General features: G+C 42.6%; 3 protein-coding genes across 4 annotated transcripts; 1 reads left to right on the forward strand and 2 right to left on the reverse strand.

Annotated features, from left to right (window-relative positions):
* LOC110437492 (vegetative cell wall protein gp1-like) lies at positions 921 to 6,762 on the reverse strand. Its single transcript, XM_021465955.1, has 3 exons — positions 6,660 to 6,762; positions 1,162 to 1,776; positions 921 to 943 (listed from the first exon to the last, which is right to left on the reverse strand). Exons 1-3 carry the CDS (start codon positions 6,760 to 6,762, stop codon positions 921 to 923), a joined length of 741 nt encoding a protein of 246 aa, XP_021321630.1.
* LOC8082777 (probable alpha-galactosidase B) lies at positions 6,665 to 13,445 on the forward strand. 2 transcript variants are annotated; one of them, XM_021446460.1, is made up of 14 exons: positions 6,665 to 6,831; positions 7,734 to 7,881; positions 7,995 to 8,252; positions 9,036 to 9,210; positions 9,347 to 9,408; positions 9,491 to 9,654; positions 9,793 to 9,890; positions 10,525 to 10,583; positions 10,670 to 10,804; positions 10,890 to 11,140; positions 11,215 to 11,356; positions 11,699 to 11,780; positions 11,848 to 11,889; positions 13,040 to 13,445. In XM_021446460.1, exons 1-14 carry the CDS (start codon positions 6,761 to 6,763, stop codon positions 13,255 to 13,257), a joined length of 1,905 nt encoding a protein of 634 aa, XP_021302135.1. In that variant the 5' UTR covers positions 6,665 to 6,760; the 3' UTR covers positions 13,258 to 13,445. The 2 variants fall into 2 exon arrangements, with proteins under 2 accessions (XP_021302135.1, XP_021302136.1); XM_021446461.1 differs by having other exon boundaries at positions 6,690 to 6,831; positions 8,002 to 8,252.
* Positions 13,664 to 16,247, reverse strand: LOC8082778 (zinc finger BED domain-containing protein RICESLEEPER 2). The gene has a single exon (XM_002442903.2). The coding sequence runs from the start codon at positions 16,234 to 16,236 to the stop codon at positions 13,948 to 13,950; it is 2,289 nt and encodes a 762-aa protein (XP_002442948.1). The 5' UTR covers positions 16,237 to 16,247; the 3' UTR covers positions 13,664 to 13,947.

Below are 22,188 nucleotides of genomic sequence, written 5' to 3' on the forward strand. Positions count from 1 at the left end.
TTCCGTCGTACGTCCTTCAGCAAACTCTGCTTGGTGATAGTCATCTATCATGTCTGCTACCCCGCCATCACCATCAAAAGCCTCCACCCGTGCTCTCACCACCTCCTCTCTCATACGATGACTTTCACCATGGTAGATCCACCGGGTATAGCCCGGCGTGAATCCATGCTTAACAAGATGTCTGCCCATTTTGTCCTTAGTTAACCTTTTTCTGTTGTCACAGTAGCTACAGGGACACCTGACTAGAATCTCTCCTCTAGCAGCCGGGCCAAATGCATGCTCCAAGAATTCATTTGTCTTGAACACCCATGTCTCATCAAAATCTCTCATACTTCTCTATTGTGTGTACATCCACTGACGGTCTTCCATCCTCTAATATACACTAAGACAAGTAACTTAAGCCTCAAATGCATCTACATGGTGTTTCTACTCTCTAATAGGTAAGGATAGGTCCTAAACCCACCCGTATATGCGCAGATGGATTAGTCTCCATGCTCCGCGCCGATCCGAGACGAAATTTTGACAGCACCTCCCCGCTGTTCTTCAGATACACGTCCCGGAAGGGAGAGTGTGTATCCGAAGAACAAGTGGGAGGTGGTGCCGAAACTTCATCACGGATCAGAGCAGAACAAGGAGACTAACACATCTACGCATATAAGGGCTGTCCAAAAACGTGGACAATTCGAAACAGATAAGGTTATCGATATGCAAACATGTGCATACCGATAACCATATCTCTTCCGAACGGGTGACGCCTAACGGGGTTTTGTGAGGTGAGACCAGGACGGGCTGTACCTTAGGTGGCGGTGGAGTGTCGAGGTGACGTGGTGCAGGCAGGAACTCCCCGACTCGCCTCCTCGGCGCGTCTCACTACAAAATGAAAACATACACTATTAATTCAAAATTTCGGCAGCACCCCCCTATACGTAGAAGTATCCATAACCTGCAAGAAACAACGGCACGATGGCCGACATCCACATTTACCAAGCATATATCACATCTATCAAGCATATATCACATCTATCAAGCATATATCACCACATCGAGTTAACCGCCGACATATATCACCATACGGATTATCAAACTAGCATCCATGCGGATTATACCTTCGTCGAGGGCTTCAGTGGTCTTCTCCTTCTCCCTCTCGTCCTCCTGCCCTACTTGTCCAATCCTCTTCCTGCTCGGAGCGGACGAGGCCAGCGGACGAGGACACGGCCGGCGGATCGGGCAGCGGACGAGGCCAGCGGCGCGGGCGCGCACTAGGCGGGCGGCGAGGGCGCGCAGCGGACACGGCCGGCGGTGAGGGCAGCGGACGAGGCCAGCGCGGCAGGGCGTGCGCGGCCGCAGGGATAAGGGCGAGGTCAGGGAGGGAGGGAGCAGGGCGCGCGCGGCGAGGGGGGTGGGAGGGAGGGAGCAGGGCGCGCGCGGCGAGGGGGGTCGGGGAGGCGGCTGCGAGGGAGGCCGGCGAGCCCGCGGGGCGCGCGCGGCGAGGGGGGGTCGGGGAGGCGGCGACGAGGGAGGACGGGGAGCCCCCGCGGGGCGCGGCGAGCCCGCGGGGCGCGCGCGGCGAGGGGGGCGGGGAGGCGGCGGCGAGGGAGGACGGGGAGGCGGCGGCGCGCGCTGGCGGCGAGGTGAGGGCGAGGGAGGCGGCAGTGGGCTGGACGGGGAGGCCCTGGCGGCGAGGTGAGGTGCGGTGCAGCTGCGGCGGCGGACGCGGCGGCCGGGCGGCGCTGTGGGGGCGGAGCCGGCGAGCTGAGGAGGCGGCGGCGGCGGTGTCTGTGTGTGGCACACACACAGAAACATTCGGATAAGGGCGGTCAGGGCCTTCGCCGAGCGCCAGATCAGGGAGCGCTCGGCGAAGGGTGGTTCAATTTTTTTTGAATCTGCAAAGGGTTCGCCGAGCGCAGCATTTACCTCTCGGCAAACTCGCTTCGCCGAGCGCCATTAATAGAGCTGTCGGCAAAGGACCCCTTCGCCGAGCGCTTTATGCTGCGCTCGGCGAACTAATTTTTAATTTTCTTTTATTTTGGCCTGAGTTTTTTTTGTTAGTTTTCCCACTTATATTTGGTTACAATAATGAAAGTTGAGCTATTTTTGGTACATATATCTTTTTTTTTTGCATTTGTTTCGTTTCGTTGATTATTTCCGATAAATGCATGTTTGAACTATAGGTGCATGAAATAATGAGTTTTTATGCACAGGAAGTTGACATTGTTGTTATTTAGTGTGAAATAAGACCGTGTGCAAGAAGAGGCCCGAACTCTCGCACCTTGGATTGACGGAACACGACTTCACATTCGCCTGTCAATCTTTTTTAAATAATATAAATTGAAAATGAATTCAAAAAATCATGAAACTTGGTGGGGTGTCACGATATCACATGTGGAGCCTATGATAAAAATTTGAGAAGGTTTCGTACACGGCACCTCGCAACATGTTCACAAACCTAGAGATCCAACTTATGATCACATGGTTTGTGAACATGTTGCATGATGTCGTGCACCAAAACTTCTCAAATTTTTACCACGGCCTCCGCATGTGATATCAAGACACCACACCAAGTTTCATGAGATTTGGAATTCATTTGTATTTTATAAAATTTAAAAACATTTCACCCACGACTTTGAACTTGTGTTCCGTCAACACCAGGTGCGAGAGATCGGGCCTGTACATCCACACGGCCATATTTGACACTAAATAACAACAACGTCAACTTACCGTGCATAAAAACCTATTATTTCATGCACATGTAGTTCATATATGCAATTATCGGAAAAATTCAAGGAAACGAAAGAAATGCAAGAAATATAGCTATATTTAATAAAAATGGCTCTACTTTCATTATTGTGACCAAATATAAGTGGGAAAAGTAACAAAAAAATCTCAGGGCAAAAGGAAAAAAAATTAAAAATTAGTTCGCCGAGCGCAGCATAAAGCGCTCGGCGAAGGGGTCCTTTGCTGAGCGGCCCGACAAAGCGCTCGGCGAAATATGCATATTCGCCGAGCGCCCCCTGTAGCTCTCGGCGAAGAAAACAGCCGAGGGAAGTTTCAGACCACGGCGTCATCCTTTGCCGACAGCCGGTCTTTACCGAGCGCTCGACCGTCGGCGAAATCCTTTTTGCCGAGCGTTCCTCTGTGCCGAGCGGTGTGCTCTCGGCGAAGAGTGGCTTCACCGACAGCGTTTCTTTGCCGAGCGGAGCGCTCGGCGAACTATCTCTTCGCCGACAGCCCGATATCCTTCCCTCGGCGAAGATTCGGCTCTCGGCGAATTTACTGTTTCCGGTAGTGACTTTGCCGAGTGTCAAAAAAACACTCGGCAAAGAAGGCCGAGTGTTTTTTTACACTCGCCCCGAGTGTTTTTTTGACACTCGGCAAAGACCCTATTTGCCGAGTGCAAAAAAAGAAACACTCGGCAAAGAAAATTTCAAATCAAAATTTGAAGCCCTAAACAAATTCAAATCAAAAAGTTTGGAACTACAAAGTTGTATAACGTCTCAAGATCTATAATCTTTATTTTGACCATTTCTTCATTTGGCATAATGAAAATAAGTTTGTTCATAAATTTTATATCTCTCTCTTATAGTTCCTAGAACTACAAAAGAGATATATAAGATTTATAAAAAATATTAGAATTACCGTGTCAGATGAGCAAATGATGAAACAACCAAAATAAACTTTATAGATTTTGACAAGTTATGAAATTTTATAGTTGACAATTTTTTCATTTGAGTTTACCTTATCATTTAAAACTGAGTCTTTATTTGAAAATTTTTAATTTTGATTTTCTGAAATTACCTCGGATGAAAAAACTGACTAAATAAACTTTGTAGGTCTCGAAAAGTTATGAAACTTTGTAGTTGATAACTTTTTGATTTGAAATCTTGTTGTCATGCAAAAATTATGTTTAAATTTCTCAAATTTGAAATTCAAATTTTGTAAACGACCTCGGATGGAGAAACTTTCTAAATGAAAATTATAGATCTCAAAAGGTTATGAAACTTTCTAGTTGACAACTTTTTGATTTGAAATCGTTTAGAGGCTCAAATAATCAATTTACATGTGATTTAGTATGATATATGAAGAACCAAAACGTAATGTAATCATATTTGATGGTGTAGTGTAGTGGTGAAGGAGGGAGCTCTGTGACCTCAAGGTTGTGGGTTCAAATCCTGGTTGTGGCATATTTGCTGATTTTGTAGAAAAAAGCTGAAAAGGAGATGGAGGAGGGTGCAGCTAGCGGGTGCTCTAATGGTAGCCCAACCCCCAAAAAAAACAATTTCTTTTTCTATTTTTTGGCTTTTTTTTTATTTTTTTCTTTGCCGAGTGTCGGCACTCGGCAAAGCCTTTGCCGATTGCCCGATAAAAAACGCTCGGCAAAGACCCCTTTGCCGGCCAGAATTGTCGTGTGCTTTTTGCCGAGTGTGGCACTCGGCAAAGGCTTTGCCGAGTGTATTTGAGCCTTTGCCGAGTGTTTTTGACACTCGGCAAAGCGGTCTGTCTCCCGTAGTAATTTTACACAAAACTATTAGTATTTACTTTATTATATATTTATTTTTATAACTTTTGGTGTACTTCTAGCTAATGGTAGCCCTACCCAAAAAAAACAATTTTTTTTCTATTTTTTGGCTTTTTTTTATTTTTTTCTTTGCCGAGTGTCGGCACTCGGTAAAGCCTTTGCCGATTGCCCGATAAAAAACGCTCGGCAAAGACCCCTTTGCCGGCCAGAATTTTGTCGTGTGCTTTTTGCCGAGTGTGGCACTCGGCAAAGGCTTTGCCGAGTGTATTTGAGCCTTTGCCGAGTGTTTTTGACACTCGGCAAAGCGTCTGTCTCCCGTAGTAATTTCGCACAAAACTATTAGTATTTACTTTATCATATATTTATTTTATAACTTTTGGTGTACTTCTAGCTAATGGTAGCCCTACCACAAAAAAACAATTTTTTTTTCTATTTTTTTGGCTTTTTTTTAATTTTTTCTCTGCCGAGTGTCGGCACTCGGCAAAGCCTTTGCCGAGTGCCCGATAAAAAACACTCGGCAAAGACCCTTTGCCGGCCAGAATTTTGCCGTGTGCTCTTTGCCGAGTGTGGCACTCGGCAAAGGCTTTGCCGAGTGTATTTGGGCCTTTGCCGAGTGTTTTTGACACTCGGCAAAACGTCTGTCTCCCGTAGTGATTTCACACAAAACTATTAGTATTTACTTTATTATATATTTATTTTTATAACTTTTGGTGTACTTAATTTTAATCTGTTCCGTTGATATTGAGACTAGATGAGTAAAACACACTTAAAGTAAATATCTATCCGCATAAATTACTTATCCTAACACGTAAAAAATTTTATCCACCCATAACCATATTTTTGTAGTCCGACTACTCGTATCCACCAGTCGAATATAATACCGTATCCGCGGATAGAATCTTCTAAACCCAACCAAGGCCTTGTCTAATTCTAAAATATTATGTTAAGTTTTTCGCATTTCCTATCACATCAAATATTATATATATATATATATATATATATATATATAAAACACTAGATATAGATAAAACAAATAACTAATTATATAATTTATTTATAATTTTTAAATGTCAAATATAAATAAAGTAAGGCCTTGTTTAGATGAAATGTTTTTGGATTTTACTACTGTAGCATTTTTGTTTGTTTGTGGTAAATATTATTCAATCATGGACTAACTAGGATCAAAAGATTCGTCTCGTGATTTACAGACAAACTGTGTAATTAGTTTTTATTTTCGTTTATATTTAATGCTTCATGTATGTGCTGCAAAATTCGATGTGATGGGGAATTTTGAAATTTTTTTGGTTTTTGGTGGAAACTAAACAAGGCCTAAGGCCAGTCTCAATGGGGGTTTCACGAGGATGTCATGCACATTTATTAGAGCACCATGTCAGCAAAACTGCACTTTTTGCATGAAATGAAGAGGAGAGAGAAAGAAGTAGTTTCACCATGGTGAAACTCCGCTGGCATTGTTTCCCACGCGGTGAAACAGGATGAAATTCACACTGAGGACAAAATTGTTTCACCATTTTGCATGTGATCCAATCATTTTGCAGTAATTAAATGTTTTGCCCAGCCTAGGAAACATTAAGGTGAAACTCTTGCATTGTAGAGGTTTTATTATTCGTTTTATTGATGCTCTGTCAGCGGATTTTTTTGAAAACGGTTTCTTGAGAGTGGCCCTAACGCCGAAAGAAACCGGTTTCAGCGTCTCATCATCATCAGTAATCATCAGGCGGGCCTCGAGCCCTCGTCGTGTCAGCCTGCCAACAGGTAGAACCGGCGTGCCGCCGAAAAGATGCACCCGTGACCGTGACCTCCTCGGGAGTCGACACGCCGCACAGCCACAGCAGACGCACTCCCCAACAACCCAGTGCCACTCCAATAAGGCCTTGTTTAGTTCGCAAAAATTTTCGTTTTTGGCTACCGTAGCACTTTTGTTTTTATTTGACAAACATTGTCCAAACAAAGAGTATCTAGGCTCAAAAGATTTATCTCACAAATTATAGGTAAATTGTACAATTAGTTTTTATTTTTATTTATATTTAATGCTCCATGCATGTGACCAAAGATTCGATGTGACAGGGAATCTTGAAAATTTTTACGAACTAAACAAGGCCTAAAAGTGCCGCCTGCTCTCTACCTCTCTCTCTCCCTCCCCAGCTCTGCTCTGCTCCCGTCACAGCAGTACAGCCACATCCCAGAGGCGGCGAGTCCTGTCCGGTGGCCAGCGGCGGGAAGGCCATGGGCGGGGCTACCTCCCCTTCGCCATGGAGGCGTCACTGCGCCCTCCACTTCCTCCTCCTCTTGTTCTGGTCAGTGCGCACTTCTTGCCAGTTGTTGTGCTTCTACTTTATGCACTTTGGGTGGATTTTCTTTTCTGTTTGGTTGCAGCGACGACTCCGGTTAGTTCGCGAACATGCTGCCGCGACTTTCGCTCCAGCGATTCAGTTAATTGATTCGTTGGAGTTGTGTTATCTTGAATCTTTTTTTTTTCTTTTTTTTAACGAACAGGAGGGTTTTTTTTTTGGCTATTTTGTATCTTATTACTAGCAAGACTGTTGTAAGACTGAGTTATTTTTAGCTAAATGTTTGAAATCTCTAGACCAATGAATTGTGTCACGATATTTTGAGAGACATTTCCCAGTCACTGAGTAGCCTGATTTGTATGAGGAATCGAGGATATGAATATGATGATCTGTGTTGAGCCTCGTGTGCCTGCTTTACAGTACATGGTTGCATCTCAAGCATTTATAGAGAAAACTAATCTTACCCTATCATAACAACTTTAGATTGTTCCTGATTCTTACCATATACTGTACTCTAATATCCCCCGTAATTGTAGAGTGAACAACGCGGACACTCGGACTGGAGTAGAAACCGACAGAATTTTGCTCAAGTAGATGAGAACCCTTTTGCTAGCCAAATTGATGCGTCATGGATATTGCTGTGTAGTAGTTTTAGACCCGTGCACAAAATCAGCTTGATGAATATACATACATTGGTTCGTGTCCAACACTGTTTTTCTTTCCTAACTTAATCTCAATCAAGCATTTATGAATATGATGCAATGCTACTCTCAAAGTAGAAAAAAAACTACAGTTAGGTTCTGTATAATGAAGAAATTTACTTACAGAGCTTCAAGATTTGATCTACTGTAACCAAAACAAAAGAAAACTGACTATTACTTTGATTTATTCGTTTGTGTAAATTTCAGGGGTACTTCCGAGGCAAATGAAGAACATGCCGTGTTACCTCCAAGAGGGTGGAACTCGTATGATTCTTTTTCATGGACTGTAGACGAAAATGCATACCTGCAAAATGCACAGATCATGGCAGAGAAGTTACTCCCACATGGATATCAGGTTATTCCCCTAACTCTTTAATTTGGTGAATGGTGATAGATAAAAACATAAGAAATGCGATCCAGTAAAATCGTGACGACTCGTTTAACGTTTTGTTCTGTCTCTATGGATAGTATGCAGTTATTGATTTCCTCTGGTACCGGAAATATGTTGAAGGTGCATACACAGATTCATATGGGTTTGACAACATTGATGAATGGGGTCGACCTTTTCCGGACCTTCAAAGGTTTCCATCATCTAGAGTTGATAAAGGGTTCAGTCAAATTGCCAGTAAGGTTCATGGAATGGGCTTGAAATTTGGCATCCATTTGATGAAAGGGATAAGTGTGCAGGCTGTTAATGCAAACACACCTATCTTGGACATTAAGACGGTACAGTTCTTCCTTTTAATATGCTAGTACATGGCAACTAAAAGTTTTTAATATTAGCATTTTACTTTGGGAAGTCTTGTTACATTCATTCTGTCAGGGTTGTCCAACTCTGCTATTAATCCTTGTTAACATCATGTTGTATACCCAAAAACCAATAATCATTGTTAAAGTTAACTTGTATACACAAGAACCATTCTTAATCCTTTTTGAATATCGAGATGAAAGATGATTTTAAAATTTAATTTTACAGGATTATCTTATGTGTTGGATAAATTGTGTCTGAAACATTATCCTTTCTTGAGGTGTTTTTGAAACATTGCAAAATGTTGGATAAACTGTATCTTTGCTCATCAGAATACTGGTTCCCCTGGGCACCAACAAATTTCTGATTTACTTATCTGTTCCATTATTCTTTAATCTTGTGTGAAATGTTCTTTCCCATAGTATTTTTTTAATTATCTATACCATATGATATTTCTGTGGTTTCATATTATCTGATGTTTTGAATGACTTAGCCACTGTGCTTTCTAGATTCTTGAGTGTGTGGGTGTGTGTGTTGTAAGGGTTATTACCCCTTTTTTCTTCTTAATACAAATATGTGCAGCTCTCCTGCATGTTTGACAAACAAAAACTGTGTTTTTTCTGTGAAATTTGAACTTCTATCTACAATTGAACAAATGACTCTTGGAAACAGGACAGCACACATAGCCATACTGAAATGCAGATAGAAGTTGCTGTACTCTAGTTTGAACTCTTAGAATGGTCTCTTGTGATTCTTTTCAGGGAAGGCCGTATCTAGAGGATGGCCGTCAGTGGACAGCACGTGACATAGGCCTCAGTCACAGAACTTGTGCATGGATGACACATGGATTTATGAGTGTTAATACGGATATTGGAGCTGGACGGGCCTTCTTAAGATCTCTTTATCGACAGTATGCTGATTGGGGTGTTGATTTTGGTATGCTTATTCTTTAGGTTCATGGTTCTGTGGATAGCATACATATATCTCAACTCTTAGTTGAACCTTTCCATCTGCTGCCAAAACTAAGGATTGAATAAATTCTTTCATACTGACCATTCTGTTTTGTTTGCAGTAAAGGTCGATTGTATCTTCGGCACAGATTATAGCCCAGAAGAGATCATCACTATTTCAGAGGTATAACTCCCTATTTATAATTAATTACACTAGTTCATTGAAATCAGAACACTTCTGGAATCAGCTAATTCCTATATTGCAGCTATTGCAAGAAATTGATCGTCCGATCATCCTGTCAATCTCACCAGGAACTGAAGTTACTCCAGCATTAGCTGAGAATATTAGTGATCATGTTAACATGTATAGGATAACTGGAGATGATTGGGACAACTGGAAGGATGTGAGCTCACATTTTGGTGTGTCGAGGTAAATCGAACAGATATTTTCTTTTTTGTTCTGTTTCATTGCATGTATACTCACTAGTTTTCATACCTTGTATACGTATGTTGTGTAGTAAAGAAAAACTTATTTATTATTTTATTTCCCTTTGCATATTGTATGCAGTTCCTTCGCTGCTGCTAAGAAGATTGGGGCCACCGGGTTGCGAGGAAGATCTTGGCCAGACTTGGACATGCTTCCATTTGGATGGCTTACTGATCCAAGTATGATTTAACTCTATGTTAAGAAATAAAACTAATCTTGATTGTTATCTGGCTCTAGTGACTTTTAACAATGAAGCAAATTCACAATATTCAGGAGAAAATGAATCATAATTTTCTACTAAATGCATGTTAGTAAATTTTTGTATCAGTAAACAGAGTAAATTTCAAAGTCAAAGTAGCAAACAATATGAATGCATGCTATCCTTTCCATCGTTCAAATATATTCTTTGTGGCAACAAAAATTCCATTAAGGCACTGTGGACAATGTCTGTCCCAGCTTGGTACTTTTTAGTAATTGGGGTTGGTGTATGAAATATCTGAAGTCTGCATAGGAAATGTGGAAAATTTACACTTTTATGGCATTAATTATTCTCTTTAATAGAATGGTATTAGTTTATTTTAGCCAAAGAGGGAAACTGGTCTAGCTCAGTTGGTAGCAGGTGTGGGTGTATTAATTTATTCAGCTACATTTAACTCATCTTCTTGAAAGTTTTCTTGAATGGTTTGAGTACATCATATATCTTATCTCTGTTTTTCTTTTCATTCCCTTGTTCTTTTTCCAAGAATATCTTGAATGAGATAATATATATGCAGGTGTATCAGAGACAGACTCTTTTTTCTTCTATTAATGCAGGTGTAAATCAGGGCCCTCACAGGAAATGTAACCTTACTCTTGATGAACAAAAATCACAGGTTGTTGATGATCACTTCAAATTTAAGTGTTCTGTATCTTTTTTTGTATAGTAATGAACTCCTTTTTCTTTGACATGACCTTACAGATGGCACTTTGGTCAATGGCTAAATCACCTCTCATGTATGGAGGAGATTTGAGGAATCTTGACGATAGTACATTAAACATAATTACTAATCCTGCTTTGTTGAAGATAAACCACTATAGTAGAAATAACATGGAGGTACCTGCATTGGAGACTTCCGATTAGAATGGTGTCTGCTTTGTAAGCACAAATGAGTTGTAAACTGACCTGTAGATATTTTCAGTTCCATTATGTGTACAGTGAAAGGACATCAAATGAAGAACATCCTGGTCACTTTAGGTCTCCTTATCCTGTTCACCTTACCAAGAATGATGGCATGTTTGTCAGTCTCACTACTTGCAGTGACGATGCAGCTAATGGATGGTATATGTTTCCACAAGATGGGAAACCAGATCATATATGCAGGAACTATGAAATACTGAATGATAAAAATGTCTCATTTTGCCTGGGAAAAACAAAACGTCTGCTTCCATCGTAAGATCCACCCTATTAATAAACAGAGAAGTGCTCACTCAATGATTTGTATTAACACATTTTATACATTGTAGGAAGAAGGAACACCTTTCCAAGTTTCATATTTCAGTTACAAACACTGATGATACTTGTTTGGATGCATCTGCTGGTCAAAGGCGGACTGCCTCAGAGATCAGGTTTCCTATGTTCTCTGCATGCAGGTGGCATGCAAAACAGGTAAGACCTCTACTGTCACCACCACCTTCCCAATCTTTTCAAAGAGAATATTCCATGAAGTGTTACTTACTGCACACAAAACCAAACACATTACTAGTTATGAATTTCTGGGAGTGAGTACTATCTAGTTGAACCCAAAAGCTTCCTCATGCAGTCATGCCTCAGACATGGAATAGGAGGGAGCAACAATTATTGTTTATTTGAGACCTCTGGTTTCGGCCATTTCAACCCCAAAGCTTAAGCTATTAGGGAAAGATGGGCAATTCACTTTATTTCAACTAGTAACTATCCTGTTTGGCAACTGAACTTATGGCATTTGTTACACATGAATGATGAATGCAGATGTGGGAGTTAAATGCGAATGGAAATCTTGTGAGCAGCTATTCAGGATTATGTGCCAAAGTGGAATCAAGGGACGAAGGAGGTATATATTACATAACTTTGTTTGTTTTGAATTACTTGATATCACTACAGTTTCCTATGAAATGTAGGTACCAGTGGAGGTCGTGCATGGGTTGCAACTGGAAGTAAAGGTTAGTTATCCAAGTATCCTACAGGCATCCTGTAAATTAGTTTACTCTTGTGAGAAATCTAAATATACGTCGATTAGTAACATACACAACTCTTTTAATTGGCTCCTCTGCGATATATGAAAACTTGCAACCACAATTACAATATTTCCATGTGGTACATGTGCTTCTTCTGTGTTAACAAAAGGTCTTTTTTTTTGGGGCGAGGATAACAAAAGGTCTTATTGGTAGACTATGATATTCTTAGACTGACCACATGACACACAAATCATACCAAGACTGCAGGATAGAGATATTGCAAGAGTGGATAATAGAGACCGAGGTTGCCTGGAAACCATATTTTAATTTTTGAACAGAGAATGCAGGAACTGATTTTCATAGTTTGAACTGTAAGGGGAGAAGTCATATTATAGTCTCTATGTGCCTAGCGCTAGAGGTAGTTCTTCCCCGGAATATGACTGATTTCCAACTCACCAATCCTGTAAGTCCAAAGTTTCAACCAGACACATGACCAGTAGACCACCATAGCTGTTCCTGTACTTCTTTTTACAAATATGCCTGAATATCAGGGTTATGATCAACTATTAACCCATTTCTAGGCAGACAAACCCTTGAGGGCCTGGATGGTATGGGGACAGAACTTTCTTTGTACATATTAGACGATGTGGATAAGCTTTTGTGCTTTATTATTTTCATCACAAGGAATATACTACTTTACTACCAACACTCTCATGGTGCAACTGGTCAGTTCAACACGCCAAAGAAGCTTGGCTGAGCCAGCCGGGTTCGAGTCACGGCACCATCTTCTTGAGATGAATATCAGGGGGACGTCTCTCCCCCTGGTCGAGTCTTTTTATATACTACTTTACTGATAGTTTTCTAACTCCTTTTCATATTTCAGATACGTTGAACTCTTCTTCCTCTGTTTTGTACATACATAAACCTAACAGATCTACGTACCTTTAAATTTAACAGTAAATAGAAGTCACGAAATATTTGAATCTCCAAATTTAGCAGTCTGATGTGTATTTTGTATTCCCTATCGAGATGGTTTCAGCTTCAAATGATGACCGTCTCATCTTGACATCTTGTTTCTATTTTTGGGTAATGCGTGAGAAAATATATTTTGTCTGAGCTGTCTTCCATGGTGCAGGAGAAATCTATCTTGCGTTCTTCAACCTCGACTCCGTGAGCAGGAAGATGACCGTACAAATATCAGATCTTGGAAAGGTTCTCAGAAGAACTTTTTTGAAAAAAGAGCTATGCAGCTGCACTGAAGTTTGGAGCGGAAAGAATTTCGGTCCTGTGAAGGAAGAGATTTCAGCAGTGGTTAATTCGCATGGCTCCATGGTGTTCGAAATCACATGTTGAGATTGCAGTACTGGGCCAGTAGTTCGAGAAGTTCGCAGTGATAATTTGCTGTCAGCTCCATTTCTATTGATCCTTTACTTGTAGGCAGAGGTGGAATGGATACGTTGATAAACCATTAACTAGATGGCTGCTGGATTTGACTGAATGAATAACAAAAGAAACATGGGGAGAAAATGATGTTTAACTGATCTTTTTTTTTTTTTTTTGCTTTATGTCCTAATGGACTCGGTGACTTCTATTTAGTGGTACAAAGTTAAGGTATTCATAATACCTGGTGATCCTAATTAACAGACAGATAAACATAGCACTACTAGGCAGGGATGGGACGGGACGAGCAGATTTTACAAGCAGCAGCATCCCTGAATGTTGCGATCCTTTTGTTATGTACGCCAGAGAGGAATGGATATGGAAACCTGAAGCTCGTAACAGAACAAATGCAAAGAATGGCACCAGGCCACGAACACAGAAAATTAAAAGCACTACACCACCGGCAACTAATTAAATTCACCGAGTCAAGGGAATGCCTGTGCATTCAGCCAACGATATTAACCCACCGCTAAAACATTCCTAACGACCATCTTATATGGAAGCCTGCTACTTCGACATGCAAAGATCAGCTACCACTAGAACAGTAGAACTACATGGAAACCCTCTTCGTCTTCACTTCTTCACCGACACAAGACTGGGTGTCTATGGAGCAGCAGGAGAGGAATGCTGTAACCAATCTTTTGCGCAGAACAGTGCCTCCAAGGTTTCAGGGTGCAGTGAGCTCTGGTAGTCGTCAAGCATCTTGGCTTCCGTCCCAGCTGCGAACACGGAGCTGCCACGACCAACGGTGGACACCGGTATTGCAAGGACATCTTGGGCCATCCTCGAGAGTGTTGGGTACCTGACGGCATTAACCTTCCACCACATCAGAATGTCAAACTCCAGCATGCGTGGGACCAGGGCTTCTTCCAAGTACTGATCTAGCTCTGACTTTGAGATCTGGCTCAGGGCTACCTCTGAAAGGTACGTGTCGAAGCCTGACAGTAGATTGCCAGTGGAAGTAGGATCTGTTGGAATGTTGTTCTTATTGTCAGGCAGAGCGCCAGTGACCTCTTGCTCAACATGGGCTGGCGTCGACGGAAGTGGCTGTCTAACATACTCTTTGTAGAGCTCATGTACAGCATCATCCACCAACTTGACATACTTAGAGCCCTTCATCAGACCATAGATTTTGGAGTAACTGAACTCAACAATCTTCATTTTGAAACGGGGATCCATCACAACAGCAATGGCCAGCACAACATTGCAATCTCTCCAATACTTGTCAAATATCTCATGCATGCCTTTTGTGATTGTACCGGAAATAGAATCTTGATCATCTGTGGCATTTGAAATCTCTCTCTGAATTGTCCAAGCCTCATGGAAAAATATGTTTGAAGTTGGATCTTCTGTTGCCATAATGCTGTTTGCAGAGTCGTACAACAGCTTCAGATACCTGCAAGCAACCTCGACTTTCTCCCAGTCCACTGCCGAAGGTGCTTGATTGTAGTTATCGTTACATTTCTCCAGCATGGTGAATGCCTGCTTATAATCCAGAGCTGCCAGCAGCATAAGATAGGTGGTGTTCCACTGGGCTTTAAAGTCTAGACATAGGGTCTGGTTACTAGGAATTTGCAGTTGCAAAATGATGTGAGCAAACATCTCCTCATGGCTAACACAGGATTTTATGAACTTTATACTTTCACGGATTTTGTAGATGGCACTTTGAACTGAAGCAGTGACATCACTTGCAGCTGCATTCAGTATATGGGCATAGCACCTCACAACCAAAAATTGCCCCCCAAGCATCGGAATATTCTTTCTGGAGAGTTCCTCTCTCAAATTCAAACTGTAGATATCATGTGAGGAGGACTCATAATCTCCAGTAACGGTGAAGAGTTTGTCAGTCATGTTCCACTGAGGAAGGCTTCTGCTGATAGCTTCAGAAACTGCATTCTCTGAACAACCAGGCCAAGGGACCATCACAAAGTTGAGCATTCTTCGGTGCAGCTTCCACTCAGAATCAATGAATTGCCCTGCAAGGGAAACATATCCAAGAGTTTGGCTAGTGGTCCAAGACTGTACTGTGAGATTTATCCTTCCAGGAATATTTCCGACTTGCTTCAGCACGCTCTCTCTTTCCTTCAGATAAACTGCATAAACCTCTGCCTCCATTGCGTCTGTATTCACCACCTTGAAACTAGGCTGCAGGCCCTCAACAAAGGATATGAAGGTTGGCTGTTGAACAATTAGCAGAGGGTAGTCATGCAGAATGATCATCTTCGCCAGGTATGATTTACTGCTGTCTGGATTGAATCGAGCATTTGCATAACCAGTACAAGTGCGGCGCCGCCTCTTAGAAGGCTTCTCTACAGTACCCTGAAAATAATTTTCTGTCCCTCCTGCTGCAGGTTCTTGAACTTTAATCTCAGGGCAATGACCCTGGGTAATGTGCCTCTTCAGATGGCTAGTGCCTGACATTTTTGATCCAGAACTGTATGCAAATATGCCGTTACAATGCTTGCAGCAAGCTCGTGTGCATCCCTCAGAATCTTCGGTAGTGAAATGTTCCCAGACCATGGACGTCTTTCTTCGGCGTTTTGATGAGGTTTGTGGTTTCACCCCAGTGGTAACATTGCCACTAGCTATCTCACTACCTTGAACCGTCTGATTACAATGGAGGACTGTTTGGTCATAGGGGACCATCTCACCACCAGGATCCACCTTGCTACCAACAGGGACAATCTGGTTGCTGTGAACCATCTTGTTATCATGGATGTTGTCGACCATCTTGTAACCAAGGATCATTTCGGCATCATGACCCATCTTGTCACTGATAATCGCATCACAGACATCAACCATCTCATTGCCACCAGGGAAAATCTCGTAGTCTTCGAACACTGTCTCAGTGCCATGCACCAAGGAAGAGTCATTGCTGTTTGGATCACCCATGCTTTGCTGAGAATAATAGCTAAAATGGTTGGAAGAAATACGATCAAGTCAGATATAATGTAGTCAAACTAGAACACAGACAACGGGTTAAAGAAGCTATAAGTAAAATGCAATATCTATCTAGTGAAAACGTCACAGATATTTGCACAATATAAGTTTTTTCGAGAACATGCGCTGCATGTATTTCATTAAGCGATTTGCACAATATAAGTTGAATATACATTCAGCCATTACATATTTACATCACGTTTTTGTATGAGAGAATCAGTACCACAGCACTCAGTCGTTGTATGAACTAACAATGGTTCAAGGAAGTGGATCCAAATCACAAATTCATTTTTGTAAGCTAGCTACTCCCTCCATTCCAAATTATAATTCATTTCAAGAATCTTGGAAAGTCAAAGCATCACAAGTTTGACAATTTATATGATAAAGTAATAACATTTATGATGCCAACTAAGGCATTGTTTAGTTCCCATCAAAATCTAAAAAGTTTTTAAGATTCCGTGTCGCATCGAATCTTGCGGCACATGCATGGAGTACTAAATGTAGATACTGTAAATCGTGAGGCGAATTTTTTGAGCCAAGTTAGTACATAATTGAACAATATTTACCAAATACAAACGAAAGTGCTACAGTAGCGAAATCCAAAAAGTTTTCACAATTAAACAAGGCCTAAATTTTTATTAGATTATTCATTAATTATATTTTCATAGTATATACCTATTTGATGTCACAAATCTTTTTAGTTTTCTTTATAATTTTGATCACATCTTAGATGCTTTGACTCTCCAAGATTCTTGTAATGACTTATAATTTAGAATTGAGGGAGTATTTAAATATGACAGAATTTCTAGTCGGGAAGTAATGTACTTGCCAACAAAAGAGGACGATGTAGGAAAAAAAAAATGGAACTGCGAGCAGAAAGCATATCGCCATCCCCCATATACTGTCCATTGCTTCTATGCCAAGCACATATGCCATTATTTAGTTAGTGTCCATCGCTTCTATGCCAAGCACATATAACATTGTTTAGTTGTTGAGTAGACACAGAGCATTGAGAATAAGAACTCTAACCACGTGCCGTGACAATAACAACTCACACTTGTTGAACACGCAGAGGAACCAGACTGGCAGTAAGTTCACACGACACAGATTAAACACAAGTCCAGAAAACACCATACTAAAAAAAAAGAAAATCATTGCATGCTTTTTTGGTTCGAGAACAAATCGCATACTGTTTCATCTGATGATGATGCTGATGTTCTCCGACCACATGGCGTCGTTGATTATAGCAGGCGAAAATCATAAACTGGAAACCAATCGAAACGAAAAACCTCAGGGTCCAGCGAGCTACGACGATCATCGAACAGCTTCCTACCACTGCAACAAACACACACACACACACTACGGACAGACGATACAGCGATTCGGACCAGCAGGTACCAACCAATGCAATCATCAAGCACAGAAAACCCCATCCAACTCACACACCATCGACGATCGATCTACCCGCCCTCCATACAGTTTAAGGAAGGCCCAATCCAAGGCAACGATCACTGCAAACACCCCCCAGACCCAGCAATCAATCCGCGCGGAGGAAGAGGAACACACGAGGTGGGGAGGGAGAGGGCTTGCAGTTGGGTGCGGTGGGTTACCTTGCAGTGGAAGGAGAAGGGGGGGACGAGGTGAGGTCCAGGAAACCAGCCGGCGCGGCGGGGGGGCTACTACTGGATCGGATCGCGGCTCGCCTCGGCCCAGCAAGGAACAAACCCTAGATCGTGTTCGTCGTCCTTTGAGTCCACTCCGTGGGCAGAAGAACGCGGCGGGGACGCGGAGGCTTTTATGGGCTCGTTTCGTGTCCCAGCCCATGACGGAGAGAGAGGGCGTGGTTCGCTCCACTTCCCGCTGACAGGTGGGCTTCCGGACCCGTTCTTGGTTTTGGAAACCTTTTTTTTTTCCTTTTGTTTCCGTATATATATATATATGTATCCTTTACGGTAGGAGTTTATGCGCTTTTATACGGAGCTAAACCGGCCAAGCCCAGACTGTCCATAACTAACCATAAATAAATGCCCCTCCGTCATGTCGTATAATACCTTAGTTCACTTAAAGATTCTCAGCCACATGAAATCTTACAAAATATATATATATATATATATATATATGTATATATATATATATATATATATAAATAAAAATAAAAACTAATTATACAGTTTGTCTATAAATTACGAGATGAATTTTTTGAGCCTAGTTAGTCCATGATTGGACAATATTTGTCAAATAAAAATAAAAATACTATAGTATATAAAATAAAAAAAATTCGGAACTGAACAAGGCCTACGATACTTTTAAAACTATAGTTTATTTATATAGCTACTATACCCATCTTAAATCATAGTTCAATTTTGATTTTCAAGGCTATAGGTTGTACCATTTATTTAAATATACGCTTTGTCTAGATAAATGGTTTGTAGACGAAATGATTATCCAAAAAGGCTTCTACAATTTAGAACGATAAATATGAGAAATACATATAGGGTTATTACAAGTATATATGTATCTCGGAGATAGTTATAAGTCTGCTCGAGCGCTACCACTAGCGCAGCGAAGGGGCCGCCGGCTAGGGCTGGGGTTGGCCGTATCTGCTCGCTACCGCCAGCACCCGAGCAGGGACTGCATCGCGCATGGGGCAGCTCCCGTGCTTGCTCGAAATGGGCGTCTGGCTGGGGCTAGGGCTGCCTGCATCCGCCGCTCGCCGCCACAGGGGTAGCGCTCGTCCCCATCGGGGCCAGGGCCGGCCGCGCCCTCGACCGCCGGAGCCAAGGCCGGAGCTGCGTTGCCCCGAGGATGCATGGGGGCATACGATCGAGTGGAGGTTAGGGGCAAAGCTGCGCAGGGAGCTTGCACCGCCATAGGGAGGTGCACCATGCACCGGTTAGGGACTTAGGGTGGGGATGTCTGCGTGAGGAAAGCCGCTCCGCCGGGGCCGCCATCGGAGCGTGGCGGGCCACCGCCACGATCAAGGTTGCAGAGGTGCGTGGTTGTGAGATGTGGCCATGAGGCTCCGCCAATGTCGCGGTCGAGGTAGAGGACGCCGCCCATGGTAGCTCCTCCACCGCCGCTAGTGTTGGAGCTGGCGATCCAGAAACGGACCAAGGGGGGGCTAAAGAACAAGACGAACGTTTTGCTCGGTAAACACAGAAATTGATAATTTGATATGGATTCAAAGTAGTTGAAGTCAAAGATACATAGAATTAAGGATAGAAAAGTACCAAATACAAGGAGTCTTTCAGCTTAAGAATTGACACCACTTGAACCAATACGACTTGAACCGCCACCCTCAATGCTACATAATTTGCAAATATCATACACTTCTTCAATAATCAAGATAACAAGCAAAAAGAAAAGTATTAAAACAATACGCACCTTGGGACCTTGCGTGGCAAGTTTATCTTATGATTTCTTATGCCCTAAAAGCGCTCCAAAATTTTGTCATCTTCAATAGATACAAAGAAATCCTGCTCAATATTTTTTCATTCTATAAATTCAAACCAATCAGTAAATCAGTAATTGCTTGAATCTAAATCTAGTCAGTATTCAGTAATGAAAAAAAAACAGAGGGATCTTCTCACCTTGCTTGCACAATCCCTACTCTAACCCTAGGGCAGTAGGGCTGGCTGGCTGCCTGCCTGGCTCTAGCGGCTGGCGCTGGCCACTGGCTCGCCGCCTGGCCGCACTGGTGGGCGCCCCGCGCCTGGCCTAGCCGGTGGCCGTTGGCTGGCCGGCTGCTGGCTGTCCTCCCTCGCGGCCTCGCTGTCCCGGCGGGCGGCGGCGGCGCGGTCCGTGGAGGCGTGGAGCAGCGAACCAGCGGTGGCCGGTGGCGTCCGCGCGGAGAGGGGAGGGGCAGAGGAAGAGCCAGGCAGCAAGCCAGCAATGGCGGCGGCGGCGGCAGTAGAGCGGGGCAGCGGGCGTGCGGGATGCGAGCGAGGGCGCGGCTGCGGGATGCGAGCGAGGGCGCGGCCGTGCGTGATGGGAGCTGGATGCGAGACGCGTCGAGTTTTTTTTTAGGTTAACAATTTTTGGGCCGGGCTGCAGATCCGCTCCAAACAATTTCGGCCCACGGGGGGGCAGCCCCCCGTCCGTCCGCCACTGGGAACAGCCGTCGATATTGGAGTTGAGGGATGGGAGGGGAAGTCACACCGGCCATGGAAAGACCTCACAAAGTCGAGATAGGAAGACGACGTAGATGGGAAGGAAAAGAAAGAAACGAACCAATACGCACAAAACCAGTGGCAGGTGGGTAAATTTTTACCCCAAATTAAAGCAGCTGAAAGAAGGGGGTTGACATGCTTTGAGTTTTGTACTAGAGTAAAAATAGCTTTTGGTCTAAAGCGGCTATGATTTTTCACCCTTTCGATTGGCTTTTGGCTTTTACAAAAGGAAAAAAGAAGATTAAGATGCCCAACCAAAGGAGATTTTATAATGTAGAACCAATGGGCTTAAACTAAGAGCATCTCTAAGAGTTGTTCTAAATTCATTTGTTTCTCCTATTTTCACAGCATTTATATATTCTCTCCCAACAGTTTCTTTATCTCAAATAACACATAGGGTGAAAACATATTACACCAAATCTGAAGGAGATGGAGAAGGACTTGGGAAATAAAAAAAGGAAAAATATACTTGATAGGAGAACAGGTAAAAATGACTTTTGATAGGTTAGGTAGGGAAACTATTAGAGATGCTCTACCTTAGGCCGTTCTTCTGCTATATATCCCATTCACCTATTCCTTTTTATATCATGACATATGGGACCCATATTTTAGTGAGCCAATTTATTCTTTTTACTTCTTTTCATATATATCCTTGGTTAGTTGCCAACTGGCCATGGAGTAGTAGTATGGGGATAAGTGGAAAAATGGCTCCTTTTCTCATCAGGTTGTCCCTTAGTACCTTTATCAATAATGAAGGGATCATGACGTCTTTCTCTAACTATGCCCCCTAATTTCCAACCTTAGAGAAACGCATGTAATAAGTAAACTATCTAAATGTGCAACTATGATTCTGCTAGGTGTGTTGATATCTCTACCGCAAAAGGATTATGCAACCTACATTCCAATCCTACCAACTAGCCAACAACTAAGGTAGGAAAGGCAAATAACACAACCAAGGTAGCAATGTAAAGCAAAAGCTTAACTGAGATAGAAATGCAAACTCCTGTCGATGACTCTGATATTTTTACCGAGATATCAAGAAGCGCGCAAGCAGTTTCCCCTATTCCTTGTTGGACCCTATATGACACCCTTTGTTTTTTATCACGATAAAATTCACTAAAAATTTAAACTTTTGGAAGTTTACAACAAATTAAAACTTGATTAGTTTATTTCCCTTGAAATCATTTTATTGAAAGTGTTTTTCCAAAAAACCTTGCATTAAAATTCAGCATATGCATTATGAGTGTTCGTGTGTTGTTTGTGTGTTTTTCTAGAATTTATTTGCGGCACCAAATTGTTTTCCTTGTATTCCCAAATCTCATTATTTTCTTTAAATTCCAAACCCCATTTTCTTCCAGCAGCTGCCTACCATGCACTGTAACTCTTCAACGGATGCTGGTAAAAATCTCAATGGCCAGAAAATATCCGAGCACTGCCGGCGTGAGCCCGCGTCAACTCCCGAATGCTCAGATGTCGTCTTCTTCGTGGCGTGTCCTTCCCAGCAATAGAAGCATATGCCTCCACACCTGCTTACACGCTGTGCTGCTGCCATATATATGCTGTGCTGCTGCCAATCTGCCATGCTCCAGTAAAGGCCAGCTTGAGTCAAGCATGCGCATGTTGACTGACATTGCTGTGCTGCAGATCATGCATGCCGGCAAAAATCTCCCTGGCCGGGAAATATCGGCTGTCTCCCCACCGCCTTACCCATGGCTATAAAAGCCGGCGATGCACC

Source organism: Sorghum bicolor, chromosome 8 (assembly GCF_000003195.3).
Source record: "Sorghum bicolor cultivar BTx623 chromosome 8, Sorghum_bicolor_NCBIv3, whole genome shotgun sequence".
In the NCBI taxonomy this organism is placed as follows: domain Eukaryota; kingdom Viridiplantae; phylum Streptophyta; class Magnoliopsida; order Poales; family Poaceae; genus Sorghum; species Sorghum bicolor.